Source organism: Sorex fumeus, unplaced genomic scaffold (genome assembly GCF_029834395.1).
Source record: "Sorex fumeus unplaced genomic scaffold, SorFum_2.1 ptg000003l, whole genome shotgun sequence".
NCBI lineage: Eukaryota > Metazoa > Chordata > Mammalia > Eulipotyphla > Soricidae > Sorex > Sorex fumeus.
Genome location: NW_026606060.1, coordinates 12971071 through 12993566, shown reverse-complemented (window position 1 = coordinate 12993566; position 22496 = coordinate 12971071). Strand labels below are relative to the sequence as shown.

The window sequence follows — 22496 nt, the reverse complement described above, 5'->3', positions numbered from 1 at the left end:
AATTCAAAATCCTTGTTTTGAGAGAAGAAAACCAGGCCATGTGAATTTTCCTCAAGTTTAGGATATACTATTAAACAAAAAGTTAATATTAGAAAAAACTAGGGGGGTGCTACCATTGGCATAACCTCTCTGATAGACTTTCTAAGTAAGACCCTAAGAGTAGCCATTTTAGAAGCCAGCCATGCTAGAAGCTGTGTGACTGACAACTGAACTGGGTACAAACCCCACACCATATCCTAGAGTGCATCTTGGAAACAGAAACAAAATAGACAGAGAAACAAAGGCTAGAGGTACTTGTGGTACTTGCAGGTGGCACCAGTCAATCAATGGGTATGGGGGAAGTACCTGGTGCTCATCAAGTCTACTTAAACTTTGCCCTGTGGTTGAAGGTAGTCATACTCTCATCGTTTCTGTGTGGGGCGCGGCCCTGGCCCGGTCAGTCTGTCAATCTGTAACAACTCTCTCTCTCTCTCTCTGTGTGTCTCTCTCTCTCTCTCTCTCTCTCTCTCTCTCTCTCTCACACACACACACACACAACTCTCTTTAATAAAATCTTTGAACTTCTATAGGTGTCTTCTGTTCAAATCATGGACCCTAACACTACCTGCCTGAGTAACCAAATGCCTGGTAAGCAATGATTAATCTTTATGTATTATCATTATTATTTGAGGCTTTCTTTTAGCTATACCTGCCAGTGCTTAGGGTTTCATGCCATTCTGTATCAGGCATTACTCCTGGCCGGGGTCAGAGGAATCCTATGGGACGCTGGGGATGGATTCTGCATTGGCCATGTAAAAGGGAAGTGTCCTCCCTGCAGTACCATCCTTCCAGCCCAACGGTAAATCATCTTTTGTATAGATCAGAGCTGAAGTTGAAATGTCCACTATTGCCCCCTAAAATCAGCCACACAAAGCAAGCTGTGACATACGTACGATTTTCAGGTGAGATAAGAGTCTCATGACATCTGCCATATCTGCTAGGATGAGTAAGCGCGTCACAGCTGACAGCAAGGCCCGCGCGGCCCGCACCATGGTGCCACGCTTCACCGAGGAGCACGGGTCATCCGCAAACTCTGAAGAGGCTACACGCATCGTCTCACCTGGAAAACAAACATGAAGAGGTAATTGGGTAGGCGGCAGATTCAGAGGTGGCAATTCCAAAGAGATCCATGCTTAAATGACAGGTGCTCCTGCTGCCGAACTACCAAGATTGAGTCTATCTGCCACGTTCTGGGCAGGAGAACCTTCAATGCAGACACACCACTACACACAGATAGGCTATGGGGATGAAATAAGATTCTCATTTTACACAGAAACATGGTTATTTGGGGTTTTTTTTGGCTTTGCTTTGTTTTTGTTTTCTGGGCTACATGCAGTGGTGCTCATGCCTGCACTCAAGAATCACTTCTGGCAGGCTTGTGGAACCACATGGAATGCCAGAGACTGGATCCAGTTGGCTGCATACAAGGTGTGTACCTTACCTGCTATACTATCTCCCTGGCCCCAGCTGTATGTTTTTAATATTAATAAATATTATATTCCATTCAAATTACTGAGGAATATTTGTCCCAGCCTTATTCATGCTCCTCTCGTTTCTGTCAGAACCAATGGTATTTATGACTAGTTCACATGACAAGAAGTTTCCTGCTTTAGAGAGGAATGAAACTTTAAATTGCCCACAGGGACCAGGGATGTAACTCAGCAGCAGCACATGAATGAGGCCGTAGGATCAATAACCCATTACCAGAAAGTAAAAAATATAAAAAGCTTGATTTCATGAACACCATATTTTTCTACCTCTTTCATGCTTGGGGGACCTGGGACCACTCTCAGTGATGGTTGGCCCAGTTGTGCGGGTGTGAATGTTGATTGTGGGGCAACCAGGGATACACCAAATGGTGTGTGGGGGCCATGAAGTGTCAGGGATCAAACGCAGGACTAGTAAACTCAAAGCATGTGTCTACCATTTGATCTAATTCCTCACCCCAGGTGTGCTCTTAATTGAACCAATTAGTCAAGACTAGATAATAAAAATATCCCTAAGGTAGACATTTAATAATCTGCTGGGGAGTTTCCAGAAGATTTTCTAATATAGAAGCCATTCATAAAATCATTGAATTATTTCACAAAATGTTTATTAGGCACCTACTTGTGTCAGATTTTCTACCAGCAGGCTCTAGAACTACAAAGGCCACAAGAAAGGCATGGTGTCCAGAAACTGGCATTCTAATGAGAAAACACACTGCAAAAGTACTGCAAAAGCATACTCAGAATACAGGAATTCCCAAACCAAGGCTTCTTAAACTTTGTTCACTCGACACACTTTTTGCCCAAGAAAATTTTCAATTTATTTTTATTTTTTTTTATTTTTAAATGAATCACTGTGAGGTACAGTTACAGACTTAGAAACTTTTGTACTTACGTTTCAGTCATACAATGATCGAGTACCCATCCCTCTACCAGTGCCCATTCTCTACCACCAATGGTCCCATCATCCTTCCCACCACCCACACCCCATCTCCTCCCACCCCACCCCACCTCTGTGGCAGGGCATTCCCCTTTGCTCTCTCTCTCTCCCTTTGGGTGTTGTGGTTTGCAATAGAGGTATTGAGTGGCTGTCATGTTCAGTCTATAATCTACTTTCAGCTAATATCTCCCATTCCAAGTGGGCTCTCCAAGCACCCTTTACTTGGTGATCCCTTCTCTTTCTATCTAAGCTGCTTTTCCCCTCAGCAAGTGAGGCCAGCTTCCAAGTCTTGGAGCAATCCTCCTGATATTTATCTCTACTATTCTAGCCCAAGAAGCTTTTATGTGAATTAGATAGACAGATATATAGCATAGGCATACAAAGACACACTTACTGATAATCAAAAAACTTTAAAACAAAATTTTCCTGACTCTCGACTTCAGTTGCAGGGCTCATGATCTGTAAGCAGTTCACTAAATTCAAATCGTTTAGTAAACATACAGTTAAGACTACAAGCTTAGGAGAGGAATGAGATTGGGAGACCTGCCAACTCTGATGAACCTTGAAACACTAAGTGGTCCTCATCAGGACCACAGTGGTGAAGGGCATATTAACCGTGTGCCAGGCTGCAAAACCCAGAGAGGGGCAGGAAGAGAGGGAGAGATACAGAAAAGGGAAAATGCCAAGGAGACTATTCCAGAAACACAGTGGCAGAGGTTTGGACTGTGTCCTCATCAGGGAGGGAAGCTATAGTCGCACATTTTTATTGTGACTGCTTCATGATAAAATCAATTGGAGAGCACAAGACCAGGACACAGAAAAGAAGTTAAGAGAAACATGCCAATATAGTCTTAGAGAGCAATATGAAGGTCTGGATCAGAGAAAAATGAAAAATACGGAATGGAGAAAGTATGAATCGAATCTGTAGGAAAGAAACAACAGATTTGACAAGATCATACATGAAGATGAGAGAGATAATGAAGTTTATGATGAATAGTGCCACAATGGAATCCACAGATACTGATTTTGGCAAAGGCACTCTAGAAATAATGAATAAAAAGAAGTCACTGAATCAGTAGGGTAAAATTCACATAGGGTAGTAAGGACTAATGAGGCTTCGCAGAGCAGAATATCCACACGCACAAAGTTAATATGGCCAATTCTTTAATTTGGAGTCTAACAATTCATTCAATATTTTGCTCATAGAAATGATTAATTATCATATAATAATCAAAAACAGGCTAATCTAAATAAAGTCAATTACATCACTGGAAGTGTGTGCCCTGAAATTTATCCTAAGATACAAAGTGATATAAGAAACATCACTTAGCATTTTACAGGCATATAGTAGCACTGTAGCACTGTCCTCCCGTTGTTCATCGATTTGCTCAAGCGGGCACCAGTAACCTCTCCATTGTGAGACTTGTAGTTACTGTTTTTGGCATATCAATATGCCACAGGTAGCTTGCCAGGCTTTGCCATGCAGGTGAGATACTCTCGGTAGCTCCGAGAGGAGCAGAGGAATCAAACCTGGGTCGGCCGTGTGCAAGGCAAACACCCCACCTGCTGTGCTATTGTATTGTCTATAATCTTTTTATATCTAGGCACAAAGAAAAAGTTTAATAAATAACAAAATGGGAGAAGTGTAAAAGACCATTGCCATACTAGCACTGCTATGAACGTTTATGGATACAAGATCCTAGAGAACTAAAATGCACTTTAAGATAGAGGCTGAGAGCTTAAATGCTATAAATTCAAGTCAAATATCCACCCTTCCCCTCATCACAGGCTTATATAAACCTCCCATCAGCGTTTAGTCTCCCCTCATTGACAAAAAGACTCCGTGGCAGGTATCTGGGTGGTTTCTGAGAGGGAAAACGTTGCCTCACTGTCATTCTGCACAGTGCAAGTTGGAAGAACATCATGCCCCATGATTTAACTAATCTAATAAAACATTAAAAGGGTTGACAGAGATAAATATGAAAAAAATGTCTACTGTATGAACAGATGATCTAGATACTGTTGGAATGGATCCACTCATTTGAGAGAAAGGTCTATAATGCGTAACAACCTGCAGAGTTACTGGACTCCAAGTTTTGCAGGTTAAATTAGTATGAAAAAGAGGTTGGCTGAGGGTGCACTACTCAGGGCTACTAATAACAAAGTGTCCCAAGAGAAAAGTTCAGATTCATCACCTCCCAGCATTGGAGGAAAGGAACAATTCAAAGAAAACATTTTAAATTCCTATTTTCTCACAGGAGTCATTGTGGAGGTACTTCATCCAAATACTGATCATCTGGGTTTGCAATTCTCCTTCGAAACCAGTAGGTGGCACATATCACTGTAGAGTTTTGTGGTAGAACAAATTAATCTGAGGCCCAAGGGAGACTCCCTGGTTGATTGTGGGGAGACACTTGAGTAAGAAGAAAGGAGGAGAGGGGAAAAAGGAAGAAAGAGAATTGATAGATTGACAGAGAACTGATAGAGAATAGAGAGCCACATTAGTGAATGTAACTGCAAACGGTAATTTCATTCTAACCTAAGATTACTCTAAGACAAAAAGATGATTTCATTTATTTAAATTAAAAGTATACACTCATTTTAAGTAGATACAAATTATTCCATATTGCTGTAAAGTTCAAATGCAATCAGAATTCATCTATAATTTTCATGTTTTTATAGTTTTGTAAGTTTAGGATTACTGAATTAAAATGTAAATCTATATTACAAAATAACAAATGACTTAATCAGGATAAATATTTTATTTTTAGAAAACATTTTTATTTAGGACTAAAATAGTTAGTTAAGGAACAGAGGCTGGAGCAATAGTACAGCGGGTAGGGAGTTCGCATTGCATGCAGCCAACCCGGGTTTGATTCCCAGCATCCCATATGGTCCTCCGAGCACCACCAGGAGTGAATCCTGAGCGTAGAGCCTGGAGTAACCCCTGCACATTGCTGGGTATGACCCAAAATCTGAGTGATTTTTTCTACCAACTTACATATAATCTTAGTAATTTGACTACAGACCTAAATTCAGAGTAGGGTTCCTATTAGAAAACTTTAAAACATTCCTTTTATCGCTTCAAATCACTACTACCTGATAGATAAAAGAAAAACAGAACTCTTCAAAGAAGTCACTCAAAAGAAATAATAAAAATTAATAAACATTGACAGAGCGTCTCTATAAAAATTATTATGTAAGAATTGTTCTAAAAGTTGGTACTTATTAACTCATAAAACTTTACATGCTGGACTGGAGAGACAGGTCCGAAAGCTAGAGCACAAGCGTTGCATGCAGAAGGTCTGAGATCCAACCCTAGCGCTCCATAGTCCCTGAGCACTGCCAAGCATTACCCTTGAATATACCAAGTCTAAAGTAGCCTTCTTTTCTTCTTTTTTTCCCACAACCTAGAACAACACAGATTATGGAATAATAATAATAATAATAATAATAATAATAATAATAGCACTGTAGCACTGTACTTCCATTGTTCATCAATTTGCTAGAGCAGGCACCAGTGATGTCTCCATTGTGAGATTCTTTGTTACTGTTTTTTTGCATATCAAATACAACCAGGGAGCTTGCCAGACTCTGCAGTGCAGGAAGGATACTCTTGGTAGCTTGCTGGGCTCTCCTAGAGGGATGGAGGAATGGAACCTTGGTCTGCCGCGTGCAAGGCAGACACCCTACCCATTGTGTTATCGCTCCAGTCCAATAATAATAATAATAATAATAATAATAATAATAATCACGGTCACGGTCCTCCTGTTGTTCATCCATTTGCTCTAGTGGGCTTAGTAATGTCTCCATCATGAGACTTGTTGTTACTGTGTTTGGCATATCGAGTATGTCACAGGTAGCTTGCCAGGCTCTGCCGTGAGGGCGAGATACTCTCGGTAGCTTGCCGGGCTCTCCGGGAGGGGCGGAGGAATCGAACTCGAGTCGGCCATGTTGGCTGCGTGCAAAGCAAATGCCTTACCCCTGTGCTATCGCTGAAACCCAAGAATAATAATAATAATAATAATAATAATAATAATAATAATAATAGTCACCACTGTCACCACTGTCCTCCCATTGTTCGTCCATTTGCTCGAGCGGGCCCAGTAACGTCTCCATTGGAGACTTCGCTGTTACTGTGTTTGGCATATCGAATACATCCCAGGCGCTGCCGTGCGGTCAAGATACTCTCAGTAGCTTTCCAGGCTCTCTGAGAGGGGTGGAGGAATTGAACTCGGGTGGGCCATGTTGGCTGCATGCAAGGCAAATACCCTGCCGCTGTGCTATCGCTAATACTAGTAGTAATAATCAGATAAAGTTATGATGACCTGATATCAATTCCTTGACTGTGTGCCTGGTGACTATTCTTTCAATTTTAATCTACTCAACTGTAAAATAGGGTGAGAATACTGGGAGCTGCCTTCAGACCACATAGTATTAACCATCAATGAGGGTACATGGCTGTGCTCGCCGGGGCCCCCTGGAGGGGAGTGGGTTGAACTTTCCTCCCCGCCCTGACCAGGGTTCCAGCAGCTGAAGACCTCCAGGACAAGCCACCACCATGCTGAGACCACTCTCCGCACACATGAAGGTACTGGCAGAGGGACAAAGCCACGCGGGTTCCGGGACCGAGATCTCCAAGCCTACTCGGATTGGGGCCGAGCATCCTCCACCCAGATCCTCCAAATTCCAGTAGGCGGGGGTCACACTCACCAACTGGCCCCCTGGTGCCGTGTAATCCCATCAACGGCCAAGACTCAGAGACTATAAAAACCAGCTCCTGGAAGAGAACAGTGCAGTCTCCTGCCCCCGCGCCTGGCTGTCCTCGCCGGGGCCCCCTGGAGGGGAGCGGGTTGAGCTTTCCTTCCTGCCCCAACCAGGGTTCCGGCAGCCGAAGACCTCCAGGACCAGCCACCACCATGCTGAGACCACTCTCCGCACACATGAAGGTACTGGCTGAGGGACAATGCCACGCAGGTTCCGGGGCCAAGATCTCCAAGCCTACACGGATTGGGGCCGAGCATCCTCCACCCAGATCCTCCAAATTCCAGTAGGCAGGGGTCACACCCACCAACTGGACCCCTGGCACCCTGTAATTCCATCAATGGCCAAGACTCAGAGACTATAAAAACCAGCTCCCGGAACTGCGCGGCCATGATCTTATTATCTCATTCCTACTTTGGACAAATTGGCAGGCTACTGAATGTAGCCTGCCCACATGGCAGAGTCTGGAAAATTCCCCGTGGCGTACCCAATATGCCAAATACCAGTAACAATGATGGGTCTCATTCTCCTAAAGAGCCTTGAATATAATCTCAGGGCTAGGATGAAGGAGATGTTACTGGGTCCTGTTCGAGGCAATCGACGAATAACAGGATGGTCGTGGTCGTGATTCGTGAGGGTACATGAAAGGAATTCAGTAGAAGGCATTCCTAAAACTGTATATAGGGTGTTCAGTCTGTATTACCACTTATATACTCTACCACGATCATAACAACATCCTCCATATGAGAAGTATTGGTAATTAATTGATTAAACAGTTGGAAGTAGTTTTTAGTTGATTTCACTTTTTGTGTACACATAATTTAGAAACAAGAAACAGATATTGATATTTTGCTCTCAAATTGTTCCTTCCTTTAGGTTATTTATCTAGAATCATTGGGATAGATAGATAAGTGTGTATAAGTTTAGATAACATAAACTATGTTGAATAATACAAGAAAATAAACTAGAAGGATAATAAAGTGGGAGTGACATAACACAGAGTCTCAGGAATAGTATGGCATTTGAAAAGTAGAATCTGAAACACACAGAATTAGTATCATGTGGCTCATTCTTTTTTAGAGTTATCCTGGATACAGTAAGCACACTTCATTTCTCATTTTATTGAGGGATGCAGAGGTAGATTGTACTATGTCCATATAAATATGTGATAATCACTACTATAACATTATTATAAACAAGAATAAAAGTATGTTCATAAGATATATTCAGACAATGGTATGGAAGGGATGGAAAAATCAGAAATGTGGACAGTCTTAGATGCTGACGAGGATTTACTTGTCTTATCTTTGTACTCTGGAAGCAATGGTAGAAACAGAATTACCTCCAAATATTAAATGATAGTGGCTAGAGTCAGTTAGAATGAAAATAAAGACAAATGGAAGACATGGAGTGAATTAATAAATCATTTAGAATAAGATTAATATATACAAAGAAGAGAGATTAAAATGTCTCTTCTCTATGTTGCATAATTATTTACATGATGAAAACTTTTAAAATTTCATTATGAAACTTTACATACAGGAAAAATACATACAATTAAACGTAACCAAAATTTCAATAACTAAAGACAATCATAGTGAACTAATGAACATTTTGAGAAAGTTCTGTATTTCTATGTGTGTATTTTGTACCAGAAGTCATCATATATAATATCCCCAAGACAACTCTATTACTTTTCATTTAAATTTTTCTAATTATACATATTTCCTTCATCTAATTATATAAATCATTTGGCACAGAATGCTAGTTGAGTTTAAAAATATCCTCGCCACTCCAGAATCATTTGAGAATAGACAAAGCAAATGTTCCAATTAACTTATCAATTGCCCCCCTCCCCCACACTCAGCTAGGCTTGCCTCAGAACATTTTTGACAACTTTTTCCTCATGATACAAATCTTAAAGAATCCTTAAAAGTAGATCATAGAAAGAAATGCAGTTTTTGAGAAGCAGGATTTACTGACTTGTGATTTCTGATCACGCTTCCCAAAGGCTTGCTACTCTGCTTCTCAAATTGGACGTCCTCATCAAACCACTCACGGAGCCAGTATGGGAATAAACCAAACCAAACAACGTTAAAAGGAAGTGAGTAGACATCGCCTGTGTTCTGAATGCTTAAATATTCAGAAGTAATTAGCTTATTTTCAAAGGAGAGTGGGAAAATATCATTTTCAATGAAGAAACAGCAAAGCGAAATGTTAAAGAAATGGTAAAGGTGGAGAATACCATTGAAGTTAGAATGTTACCTGAGGGCATCTCTGAGGAAACTGCAGGAAGAAAGAGGAGATTATCAGCCCGAGGCCTGAAAGCTACTAAGTGATAGGGCCCACATTCAAAAATACTCTAGGTCTATCATCTTAACTGCAGTTTGTTAGAAATACATTTTAATTCTACTTAGTATACCACACCCAGATTCCACCACTCCCTGCTGTCAAATACCAGGGCTGATTCATCATACAGATGTCTAAACAGAACGGTCCTTCAGAATTATAATATCTATTATATTTTTCTTTTTTGTTTGATTTATGGGTGTTTTAATGATAATTGACTAAATAACATTGAAGAGATAGTCGATAGGCTAAGGCACTTGCCTTGCATACTGCTAACCTGCTGTATGGCCTCCCTCCCACCCCACCCCAGTCTCTCCATCTCTGCCAAAAGGGACCCCTGAGCACAGAGCCAGTAGCATGGGCTGGGAACTACTAAGGGGCTCAAATACCAGAAATTAAAATAAATTTTAAAAAACAGTTAAACTCTATTAGAGACAACCCAGAAATCCTTTAACCTCTGCACACCAAATTAAAGCACTAAAAGGATACAGGTTAAGAACAATAAACACAGATGAATCTCAAAAGAATTTTATTCTAAAATGCCAGGCTCAGAAGGTTTATAGAACATCTTAAAAATAATAATATATCTTTAAAAATAATTTATTGAGTTAACAGTTTACAAAAGTAGAAATATTTATGCATCTTATATGTTCTAGTTGGTACAATACTTAGGTCATTTTATCCACCACCAAGGTGCCAATGTATCTTACCACTAGGACCCATCCCTTCCACTCTCATCCAATCAAATAAATTCAATTTTGTTGCTGGGTTCAGGGATTTGCTTTTATTGGATATTGTCTGCTCCCGCGATTTGTTCCTTTACATACCACCTATGAGTGAGATCACTCTGTATGTCTTTTTCCTTCTCAGTTACTTAGCATGACATCTCCATTTCGATCCCTATTCTATACCAAAAAGTTCTCACCAATAAATCCTAAATTTCAGTGGACATCAATAGAATTATTGCTTGGAAGTCTTTGGGGAGCTTAGAAAATTCTGATGCTTGTGGAGTTGAAGAGTTTCTGCCTCTGTCCATCACTGTAGCTGTCCATCCATTTTCACTTTGTGCCTGATGTTACATGAGGCTTGGGGAGTGTTTAAGCCGAAGCACTGAGAGACCAGGTGTTTACCATTATAAATCTGTGTAACTTTGGCTCTGTGTTTGCAGAGACCCAGATGACTTTTTTTTGGGGGGGAGGGGGGGCGTTGAGGTTGTGCACCTGCTGTTCTTAGTGATTAGTTCTAGCTCTTAACTCAGGGACTCATTCCTGGCAATCTAGGGGGGTCATATGGGGGGCCAGGGCTCAAACCCTGGTTGACCGCATATAAAGCAAAAGTCCCCTTTGCTGGACTATGGCTCCAGCCTCAACGACTGCTGGGTAACTACAGTCACAATTCACCTACAGCAGCTACAGCAGAGACCAACTCGAAACGTTCATTGTCTGGCGTGTGATGAAGGATGTGCCAGAGGAGAGACTGGGGATGCCAGCCATGTCTACCCAGTAGCAATTGTTTGATGAGTGGAAATCACTGTCACTGTCCTCCCATTGTTCATCGATTTGCTTGAGCGGGTCCAGTAACATCTCCATTGTGACACTTGTTACTGTGTTTGGCATATCGAATACATCACAGGTAGCTTGCCAGGCTTTGCTGTGCGGGTGAGATGCTCTCGGTAGTTTGCTGGGCTCTACGAGAGGGGCGGAGGAATCGAACCTGGGTCAGCCAGGTCGGCCATGTGCAAGGCAAACTCCCTACTCGCTGTGCTATCGCTCTAACCCATCAGGAATTTATGTCTGCCAACACCTGGAGCAACATTAGCCCCAAAGGTCAGTAGGCCTGGGGAGTGGCCCATGGGGCAAAGTTGTGAGTATTTGGCAAGGCACATGGCACTAAGTGAGAGTGAGCTTGTGTCACTGTCAGATGTTCAAAGTCATGTGTGTCCTGATGTTTCTGAGGTAACACTGATTAGGCCTGTGTGGTGACCATTGTGTGCGGTTCCAGTAATCCTATGAAAGGCTTGGACCCAAATCAAGTAGTTCTGTTTGGCTGACTGGGATACTAGATTTTTTTTTTTTTGTACTTTGATGATCAGCAGCGTACAAGGCAAATGCCCTACTTGTACTATCGCTCCAGTCCTGATACTAGATTTTGAGACCTTGCTAGAATGTTAGCAACAATTTCAAAGTGGTGCCAGAAGTGACCCTGGGGAAAAGTGACCATGGATTTCAGGTGTGTATGTGTGTGTGTGTGTGTGTGTGTGTGTGTGTGTGTGTGTGTAGGAAAGAGAGAGAGAGAGAGAGAGAGAGAGAGCAGAGATGGCTGTGTGACAGCTAATTCATCTTGGGGGTGGGGGTGAAGGGCAGGAGCAGGGGAGGGGGGACTGATCTTCAGACTGAAACACCTCTCAGTGGCTGAGATGTAGACTGAGAGGCGTTCGGCACTAGAGATCGGTTTTCTCAACCTTTGCTCCAGACATGGTCTACCTGTTTCCTTCCTGTTGACCCGTCTGATTGTCCCTAGTCTTCTACCATGGCCCAACATTCACACCATTTTCACCAGTGGCCCCTTTGGAATATCCAGGGCATCATAAGGAGACATATGGCTCTTACATGAGAAGCACTGCAGGGCATCACCCAAACCTGCGGTCACTTCTGTTTTGTGTTCACAAAGTCTAGGGATGGGGCCCTGGGTGAGAGATTTGGGCTGACCAGGTAACAAGCCTAAGAAAGACAAATGTTCTTATAGTAGGTAAAGGTCCTCTCTGCTAGTAGAAATGCTTTGGGAACTGTTACTGACATGGTAGCAGACAGGTGTGAGCTGCAAGGGACTGACTCTATTGGCTAGACTAGGCAAGTATCACTAAGTCATCACCCTTGCTTTGCTACTTGCTTAGTATAGGCAGAATTTACCTCAAGAATTTTGTCTTCCAGGAGACTGCCAGAGGCTACTAAGATGAGACCTTCCACTGCTTTAGTCAAAAATCACTCACACACACACAAACACACACACACACACACACACACACACAATTACAGAGATGAGAAGCTGGAGGTGTGGGGCAACATGCCCCTTTTGACAGAACACCACTTAATACTGGGGAAGCCTCTGACCAAGACCTGTTTCTTCGGAATCCCTGTCTCTTTTTTCTTATTTGCTACAGTTTTGGGTCCACAGGAGTTATCCCTCCTGTTGAGAATCGCTGTCTCTGTTGCTGGTCTGAGAGTGCCTCCTAGTCCAAAGAGATGAGCCCCAGGAAAGTAGAAATTAAGGTTTTAGTATAAAATTTTGCCACTCATATAAGAGAATATTGATTAATGTTGTCTCTTGGACCTTCATAGACCCATCTTTATTTTGGCTTTTTGGGGAAGATATTTTCCTATTGTACTCTCAAACTCACTGATTTCACTTTGGGCTTCTTACATTTTGCTGTTCAGTCCCTTTATTTTGTTTGTTTTTTCCCCCTTTATTTCAATCACTGCTACCGCTGTGATTGCTCATACCTTGTCATCACCCAGGTCTCAGCAAAATCACTACACAGGTGCACTGAACACCCATGATTTTGAACAATTTGTCGTCAGGCACCTCACCCCCACCCACCCCTGGAGGCCCAAACTTAGTGTCACAAATTTTGTTGAACCCCACACTGTCAAACTTCTGGGAAATTTTAAGGTCTGCTTGACCTTGGTACTCGTGCTACATTTCATATTCTTAGCCCCTTACATACATTTAACAAAGTACCTTCACACAATAAATGCTAGAACTAGCAAAAGAACGTCTGCTAACACCTTCTATTTTGAGACAAAAAGTTGATGGAGTAAAATAAAGTTTAAAAAAATCGTAAATGTGCTATGAACTTCACAGTGAAATAACACGAATTTCCTTCCTTCCTTCCTTCCTTCCTTCCTTCCTTCCTTCCTTCCTTCCTTCCTTCCTTCCTTCCTTCCCTCCCTCCCTCCCTCCCTCCCTCCCTCCCTCCCTCCTTCCTTCCTTCCTTCCTTCCTTCCTTCCTTCCTCCCTTCCTTTCATTTTTCTGAGTTAAAAAGGCAGTAGTGAAGCTGTAGGGTATTATAAAATCAGGGTTAGCACAAGCATATGTATTCCTTTACTGTTGTTTTGCCCAAATAGGCATTTGCTATTAAGAGGAAGAAAGTTCTAAAACATTTTTTAATAATCAAGAATTTGAAAGAAATATGCATATATTTCACCCCAGGATGGCTCTGATTCAAATCTGTAATTAGGGGAAAAGGGCAAAAATAAAAAAAAAATTTCTCTGAAGCTTAGGAACAAAGAAATCAAGTACTTTGTCAAGCAAAATTTGCATTAAAATAAGCTACCTCCTGTGGACACTATCAATTCTAGCAGTGAAATGTCTACATACTGCCTTGAACAATTCAGATTCTTCACCTTCCAAAAGCAAGATAAACTGTGACTTAAATATGTGATATTTAAGAAAAGCGTTATGTGCTTGATTTTTTAATAAAGTATCAAGCCAACTATTTCAAATGGTATACTATAAGATGAGAGGATTGCTTTTTCTTTCACCATAATAAATAGTAGAATGAGAGAGAATATTTGCCCATCACTTAGCTGATAAAATGTTGATATCTAAGATATACAAAGCACTGAGAGAATTTAACATAAAAAGACAACAAACACTATTAAAAATGGGGAAAACAGGTAAGCAGGAACTTCCACAAAGACACACAGATGGCCAAAATATATATGAAGTAAAGCTCTGCATCACTAGTCATCAGCAAACTGATACGGAAATGAGATATCACCCCATAGCAGTGAGAATGTTACCCATCACAAAGAACAAAAGCCCCCAGTGTTAGCGTTTTGGGAAAACGGAACCCTCCACTACTGCTGGTGGGAGTGTCCATGGGCTCAACTCCTTTGGAAAACAATATGGACACTTCTCAAAATACCAGACACTGATCTTCCACATGACCCAAGAAATTCCACTCTTGGTCATCTACCTGAAGGGCCTAAAATTATTTAGAAAAGACATCTGTACTCCTATGTTCACTGCAGCACTGTTTAAAACTGTCCAAATCTAGAAACCACCCAGGACTCCACAAATGACTGGATAAAGAAACTATGGGACATAAGCACAATGGAATACTACTTAGCTTTAAAAATAGATAACACCGTGCAGTTTGCTGCTACATAGATGGATCTGGCCTACATTATGCTGACTGAAGTTAGAAGGAGAGGGAGAGATACAGAATAACCTCTGCATGCAGGATATAAAGAAATAGAGTAGGGGAATATCACATGAACAAAGACAATGGAAACTGAGAAGTAGCCTTCAGTAGAAAGTTGTTCACTGGGAAGCGAGGACACTGTGGCAATGGTGGAAGGAAGTGGATACTCTAATGGAAGGCGTGTTGCTGGAATGTTGTATGCTCAAAACCCTACATTAACAGTTTTGTTAATCACAGTATCTGAAATTTAATAATAATAATAATAATAATAATAATTCTAATAATGCCTCCATGGCATTTTATTTTTCCTATAAGCTGTGCAAATAAATAATCATGCAAATAATAACCGAAAGGTGATGAGACTCAATGTCCCTGACATAACTGGAAGTCAGAGAAACTGCTAATCTGGAAGAGACCTCTTTAGGATCCATTCAACACCCGCTCCCACTCTCCATATAAAGACATTGGAGTCCAAGTGACGACAGGGAGGTTCATCCAGCATTCCAGTCTTCTAACATACCACTTGAGAGCTCTGATCACAACCCTTCAGAGCTGTGCAAATAGAAGCAGAGTAAACCACGGTGTCAACCCAATTCCTAAAATGCATGTATTTGTAAGGCCAGTGTGTGTGTGTGTGTGTGTGTGTGTGTGTGTGTGTGTGTGTGTGTACGCGCACACGTGCGTGTGTGTGTTTTCTTTTCTACTTTGTGCAGTGCTGATGTCAGGGAGTGTGGTCACATCTGGTGTTGTGTGCCATGAACTAAACTACTAATGGCTGTGTGCCAGGCAAGTTCCTTGAGGCCTGTATTATCTCTCCAGCCCCAGGCCAAAATTTATCAAGAAATGAATTGAGTTTGATCCAAGCCATTTTTCCTATCAAGATATTTCCAGCATGCAAAAGTAGTACAAATATCAGGCACTGATGATTAAGTATATTGAATGTTATGAACTATTAAACATTGTTTGAGACAGTAATGCACCACCTTGCAGAAGGCACAGATCATTGAGTGTATAGATTTTAATTATTTCAGCCAAAGCTATTTCCTGAGTTAGGAGGATTTTTTGCTGGGAAATTATATATTGTCGTAGCCAGAAAGATTATCAAGCTGCAATATGGCACACTGCACAAAGGAGACCTCTACAAGGACCTGTTAAATGTAGCAAGAACCATACTACCAAAGGGGTGATCACTGTCTTTAGCTCAAATACAAAGAAAGCCTATAAGCTTGGAAACGTAAACACTGTTACGCTAAACTTAAAAGAAAAATGGAGGATAAAGGATCAGTATCAAACCTAATGTCAAATAGTATTTTTATAAAATAAATGAAAATTAAGCATGTGAACTTCATTGTACATTATTTCCATAGTAGTAAATGTACTATATCAAATATTCACTTTTAAAAGTCTATACTACATTATTTTGTGAAGCACAATAGCACCCAATAAATGATATTTTATGAAAATCCAACGTATACTGAATATATCCTTTGTTTGTTTTCTTTTTTCTGTTGTGTGCCATACCCAGTGGTGCTCAGGGGTTATTCCAGGAAGGCTTACAAGATCATATGGGATGCTGGGGATTGAACCCGCTTGGTCGTGTACAAGACAAACACCCTAGCTGTTGTATACTCTGACTCTGAGTATATTCTTTAGTCAATAAATATTTCTTTTGATCAATACTCTTATCCTTTTGGAAGCTTGATCGCAAATTAAAATTCAGTGAAATGTCAGCAGCCTAATATTATACTTGATAGTTGAAATAGGATTCTAAAGACCTTTTGATATGATATAGAAAGAGGGAAATAATGACACTATTGGCATCCACATTTTGGACAGCTGAGTATGATCACCAAAAATTGCTTGGAGGTTTCAACAGATAAATATGTAAATATAAGGAGATTTTAAGTTCTCCTTGCTAATGAAGATAGTATATCAGAGAATGGTGAGTGGGAGTCAAGAGAAGAATCAATGTTCAAATTCCAGAATTTAGTACAGTCCTGAATAAGATCTATGTAGTACTGTAGTACTGTAGCACTGTCCTCCCATTATTCATTGATTTGCTTGAGCGGGTCCACTAATGTCTCCATTGTGAGACTTGTTGCTACTGTGTTTGGCATATCGAATATACAGGTAACTTGCTAGGCTTTGCTGTGCAGGAGAAATACTCTAGGTAGCTTGCTGAGCTCTCCGGGAGGGGCGGAGGAATTTAATTGGCTCTGCTGGGCCAGAAACTTGCAAGGCAAATGCCCTATAGCTGTACTATGGCTTGCCTTGCACGTGGCTGACCCGGGTTCAATCCCTGGCATCCCGTATGGTCCTCTGAGCACTACCAGGAGTAATTCCTGAGTGCAAAGACAGGAGTAACACCTGAGCATTTCTGGGTGTGACCCAAAAAGGGGGAGAAAAAGAAAAATTTCCAGAACTATTTACTCGACCTCTGAATAAGATCATGCATTCTAAATCTGTGCCGATACAAAACCCAGATATGACTTCTCGGAGAGAAACTATCTTTTCACCTAGGTTTCACTATCTTTTTTCCCTAGGTTCCAATTTGACAAGTATGTGTTCAACTCTTTGGTGTTTCATGTGTTCTTCTAAATCATTTATGTAAACATAATCTACTCTTTAACAGGATAGGTCTTGAGAGGCATTTTTGTTTGTTTGTTTGTTTTGTTCTTAGACAATTCCTGGTGGTGCTCAGAGCTTACTCCTGGTTCTGAGCTCAGGGATCTCTGGCAGGGCTCAAGAGACCATATGGATATCAAGGATTGAGCCTGGATCCCATGTGCAGGGCAAGTACTCTTCCCATTGTGAGAGACACTCTTTAAAGGTCCTTAAAGGGAAAAAGAAATGTGAAAACTGACTTTCCTCAGTCATTGCTGAAGAACTAATACTGCATCCAGTTTATGTAAAGGAGACTTGATAAAAATGACTAAACACTCTCCTATGGTTTCAAAATATTAGAAAAGTATTAGCTAATAGGCTAGTTTGAAAGTTAGTTCTTTGGGGCAAGCCTTTCCACTGCATTAATAATTATACAGGAACAATACAAGTTTACCATAAAAGATGAAATTATTGGTTGACAGTTTAATTTTAATATTTAAATGAAATATTTAACAAGGACGCAATCTCATTTTTATATCATATAGCTCTTAACCCTGATAATGGTTAATACAATGAGAATAGAAATGATGGTCTTAAAAGAGTTGGTACAAACTACGTATATATTGGCTTCTTAGAAAAAAAAGCACTACAACTTACTGGAAATGTTAAATGAAAGAATAAAGCACTGTATTATATAAGCTATTAGAAAATTACATCCCATTGCGATTCTTTTGATAAAGATTAACACTCCACCTATAAAAAAGCAAGTTTACCCAGATGCAACACACATAAAAAAATAAGGTGACTAATAATTCACAAAGGTTTCAAAGCATTAATGATCAAGTCTTTAGCTAATTTAGATTCAACAGCATGATTTCTAATGCTGTCTTTAAAAAATTTATCATAAAATATAATAATTTGGAGGCATGAGAATAATCAAATTCTTCTTTTTCCTTCAAAAGTAAGGAGTATTGGATTCCTGATGAGTGTACTTTGAAAAAATGATACTTTCTTCTTTGATTTTCTATTGCATAGCACAAAACTTGGTAGTATACACACAGTTTTGGTATTTGAAATATAACATAGCAATGCCATTTAGATGTCTGATGGGATGAAATTGGGCGAGTGATGTAGCATTTTAATGCAATCTAGTTATATGTTGTTTGTTATGTATGTACATATTTAATTACGGGAAATAGTGAGAAATTAATTTATTGGCAATGCCTTGTTTCATTACTTCGACTTAATTACTGCCCCTCTTGTATCTTGTGTGTGTGTGTGTGTGTGTGTGTGTGTGTGTGTGTGTGTGTTTAGACAAATTGCCTATGGCCAATTAGCTATGCACATAAAATGCTTGCAGCAAAGAATTTAAGGGCAAGGATACTGGATGTGCTAAGAAGACTTACCCAGGAGATGAGCAATTTTCTTTTATGTGACCTTATAAGCAAATTAATTGTGTAAAGGGGAAAGGTGTTGCCAATTAGCTTTACAAGGAAGTAATCTCATTTTTCAAGCATACTTTGTAAACAATAGATAAGAACAATAAGAGCCTATAATAAGTCACTTTGATCTAATTCAGGATTTAAATTACTATATGAATTTAAAACAACAATAATAAAATCTTTAGTAGAATTCAACTACTAAATTGGAGAAGGTTAGACTTGGAAACATTAACAATCTTTCTGAAGGTCACACAGCCAAGGACAAAATCCAAACAAGAAACTGGATCTTAACTTGAAGTCTGAATTTACTGCATTTACTACAAAAGTAAATATTTAAGAAACTCATTTTTAATGACTTTTTTAAGTCATAATTGTCCATTCTCATTTGTTCCATGAAATGTAAGTTTTTTTTAATGCCAATTTGCATGTCTCAATACTATGTAGCGTTGTGGCATTGTCCTCCCATTGTTCATCAATTTGCTCAATCGGGTACCAGTAATGTCTCCATTGTGAGATTTGTTGTTACTGTTTTTGTCATACCAAATATGCCACAGGGAGCTTGCCAGGCTTTGCCATGCAGGCGAGATACTCTTGGTTGCTTGCCGGGCTCTCCGAGAGGACTGAGGAATAGAACCCGGGTGGGCCATTTGCAAGGCAAACACACTACCTGCTGTGCTATCCCTCCAGCCCTCAATACTATGTATATGTGGAAAATATTTTTAAGTTCTTATGATATAACAAAATTATCATTAGAACAAAATAATGCTGTGGCTTTCATTTTCTCATAAGCTAACATATAAATGATAAGAAAAAAAGGAGAGGATAAAAGAGATGCGTTATACAATTCGCATCTTTCAGGTTGCAGCTAAATTAACAAAGCTTGAAATTGCTGCACTGCAAAGTAAGAAGTCAACTTAACTTTTTCTAAGTAGTTTTTGGCTAAACAAAACACAAGAATAGTTCTCATAAAGAGAAAATTTGATTAAGAAGAGAAAAAAATTGCTACATATTATACAATTAGAAATGAAACAGTGTTCCTAGTAATAGTATCATGAACACAGTAAATGGTTCTGTAAAATTAAAGCACAATTAGTTCTACTTTAAAATACCACATGAAGAAAACTCATTTTATCCACTGGTTTGGGAGTAAATAAAGGTAGAATAAGCAAGCTTATAGCTTTTTTTAATTTAATTTCTAACCTACCATTGGTTTCGCTGCCATCACAGAGAATTGGCAGTCTCTAAAAGGAGTCGTGACTCAGTGAGTTCTTTATTGAACTGACAGGAAGTACCTATGTCACCATTAATCTGATTCCTTTATAAATAAGACTCAAGGAAGGGACAACATCTAAATTAACATCAGTGTTATCAATTGTAATGAAATGCAGCCAGCAAAAATATATTTGTTTGGTAGGAAAATCTGGCAATAGGTAATAGCAAAATTGATTTAAGGAAGCTCAAAAATGATGAATGGCAAAATATGTGCTAATCAAAGCTTTCTTCATTTGTGTGATCAACAGTTTATCATCAGGATCATGACAGATCTCAGTGAACCATCTTTTCTTGCAATTCCAAAATGCATTTTTAAAATAAGAGAAATGAAGTCATAGCAAGCATCATTTTTAGGTGGAGGAAATGTTCCAACAGAATGACACTTAGCTTTAAGGGAAAGGGAAAGGGGAAGGAACGTTTGGTAGGGAATGACAATGTTCACCACACTGCCTTGGCTTATGTTCCTAGTTTGTAACTGAATAGTCAATCCATGCCCAGTTTGGATCTTCTGGGTTGTCAAGGGCAATAGCAGGCTCCTCAGGATGGCTCAGTGATAGAGCACTTGTCTGTAGGCTTGAGGCTGAATGTTTGGTGTCTATAGTCTTGAGGCTGAGAGTTTGGTCCTCAACATGACCACCGACTTTTGAGCCCAGTGACATTGCCATTTGTGTGATTGCTAACACAACTACAAAGTGTGTGATCACAGGGGCACTGAAACTAAGTGTTTGCTTGAGCATCCCGACTGAAGTGTGACACCCTGAAAAGGGTCACAACCTAAAGATATAGAAGCATCACAACCAACTGCAACCTGCAATCAACAGAACAGCACACAGCGTTGGAAAAGGAACATATATACTTACAAATAAATAAGTGACAGTGATTATAAGGAAAGACAATGGGGCGAGAAGGGCAGAACAAACAGGAGTGGGTGAGGGCAAGGGGTGGAAGGAAAGGGAAGTTAAAACATGGGCAGGGAAGAGTTGGGAAGGGAAGAGTAGAGGGAAGGGAAGGGAACTGGATAGAGTTTTAAGGGTATAGCAACTCCTCTTTGGTAGAAGCCACATTGTTCTACACTTTTGCTAGGGTCTTACGGAGACTTTTGTACTGACAAAAACCCACTCTTGGGAATATGGAACTCTCTCTAACAATATTTACCTTTCTTCTTATTTCACCATTCTAAAAAGTCTGTCTCATATTTCTCCACCATTTTCTGTGCATGCTATGCATGGTTACGCATTTGTATTGTATGCTCCAAAAATGGACATGCCCAACTTTCTCCTCATAAATGCATCTCTTCAGTAGTTTCCCCTGAAAACTACCAAACATGGGTAAGATGCTCCATCACCTGCTCATCATAAAACCAGACACGCATTTCCTCTTTCTGAAACTTGCTCTACAGCCCGTGCTGAGAGCAATTTATAGACTATTCAGTTAATTGCCTTTCTTGCCAATAAAGTCCATCTTTATTTATTAGTTGTCCCCATGTTGCTTTTTGGATGACATATTCATTCTATTATATCAATAAACATGTGTATATAAATAAGATGTATAGAAGAGAATGTCACAGATAAATACACTCTAGCATGAAATAGTTCCTCCAGCCAATATTTAAGAGACCTGGGTCAATAGTAAGATTTGAGGGCCTCTTATGTTACTTGATATCAAATTATAAATTAAAAGTGAGCTTGAGGGGGAAGGAAAGTGGGCAGGGGGAAGTAAAAAGTGAACCTGAAGGGCCCAGGATAGCTGTCTCATAGCTTGAACCCATCCTCTATTAAAATTTCCAAAGGAAGCGGACTCCATAACTTACTCAATAATAATGTAAATTATTGGAAAGAAATAAATGGAAAGTGTATGGAAATAAATGAAAAAAATAAAGAGTGCAAACAGTGATGGATTTTTAACTTTTTTATACCATTGTTTAACTGAAAACAATGATCTAATACCTGTCAATATAACATAGGGCATCCCAAAATTCAGGAAATATTCAAAATTATATATTGTTGTTTTTTGAGGGACCAGATAGCAGTCCTTAAGCCTTCAGGCTTTGGGTTCAGGGATGCCTGGAAGGGCTCTGGGAACCATGTAGTGTACTACAGAGAGTGAACCTAGGTCAGACATGTGTAAAGCAGCACCCTATCCACTATCCTATCTCTCTAACGCACAAATTATAATTTTAAAGTATGACAGTTAGGGCAGGGGCTGGAGCTCAGTGTTAGAGAGAGAGATCCTGCATTCAATCCCCAGGTCCAAAACAAAAATAATAATAGTAGACCAGTCAAATGTTTCAATATTATTTCTTTAAGATCCAGACACAATTTCTTACAAATAGAAATTTAAAGCAAAGATTCCATTGATATGGGTTTGGAGTGATAGTACAACAGGTAGGGTG

The 22496-nt window shown here is 40.0% G+C and overlaps 1 protein-coding gene across 4 annotated transcripts in view; it reads right to left on the bottom strand.

The window, feature by feature from the left end:
• CTNNA2 (catenin alpha 2) overlaps positions 1-22496 on the bottom strand; it is a 1325246-nt gene that overhangs the window by 903671 nt on the left and 399079 nt on the right. For all 4 annotated transcript variants that reach the window (XM_056119733.1, XM_056119735.1, XM_056119745.1 and 1 more), the window contains exon 4: positions 933-1099. In XM_056119733.1, coding sequence (XP_055975708.1) covers positions 933-1099 — 167 coding nt within the window. The remainder of the gene's footprint in view (positions 1-932; positions 1100-22496) is intronic.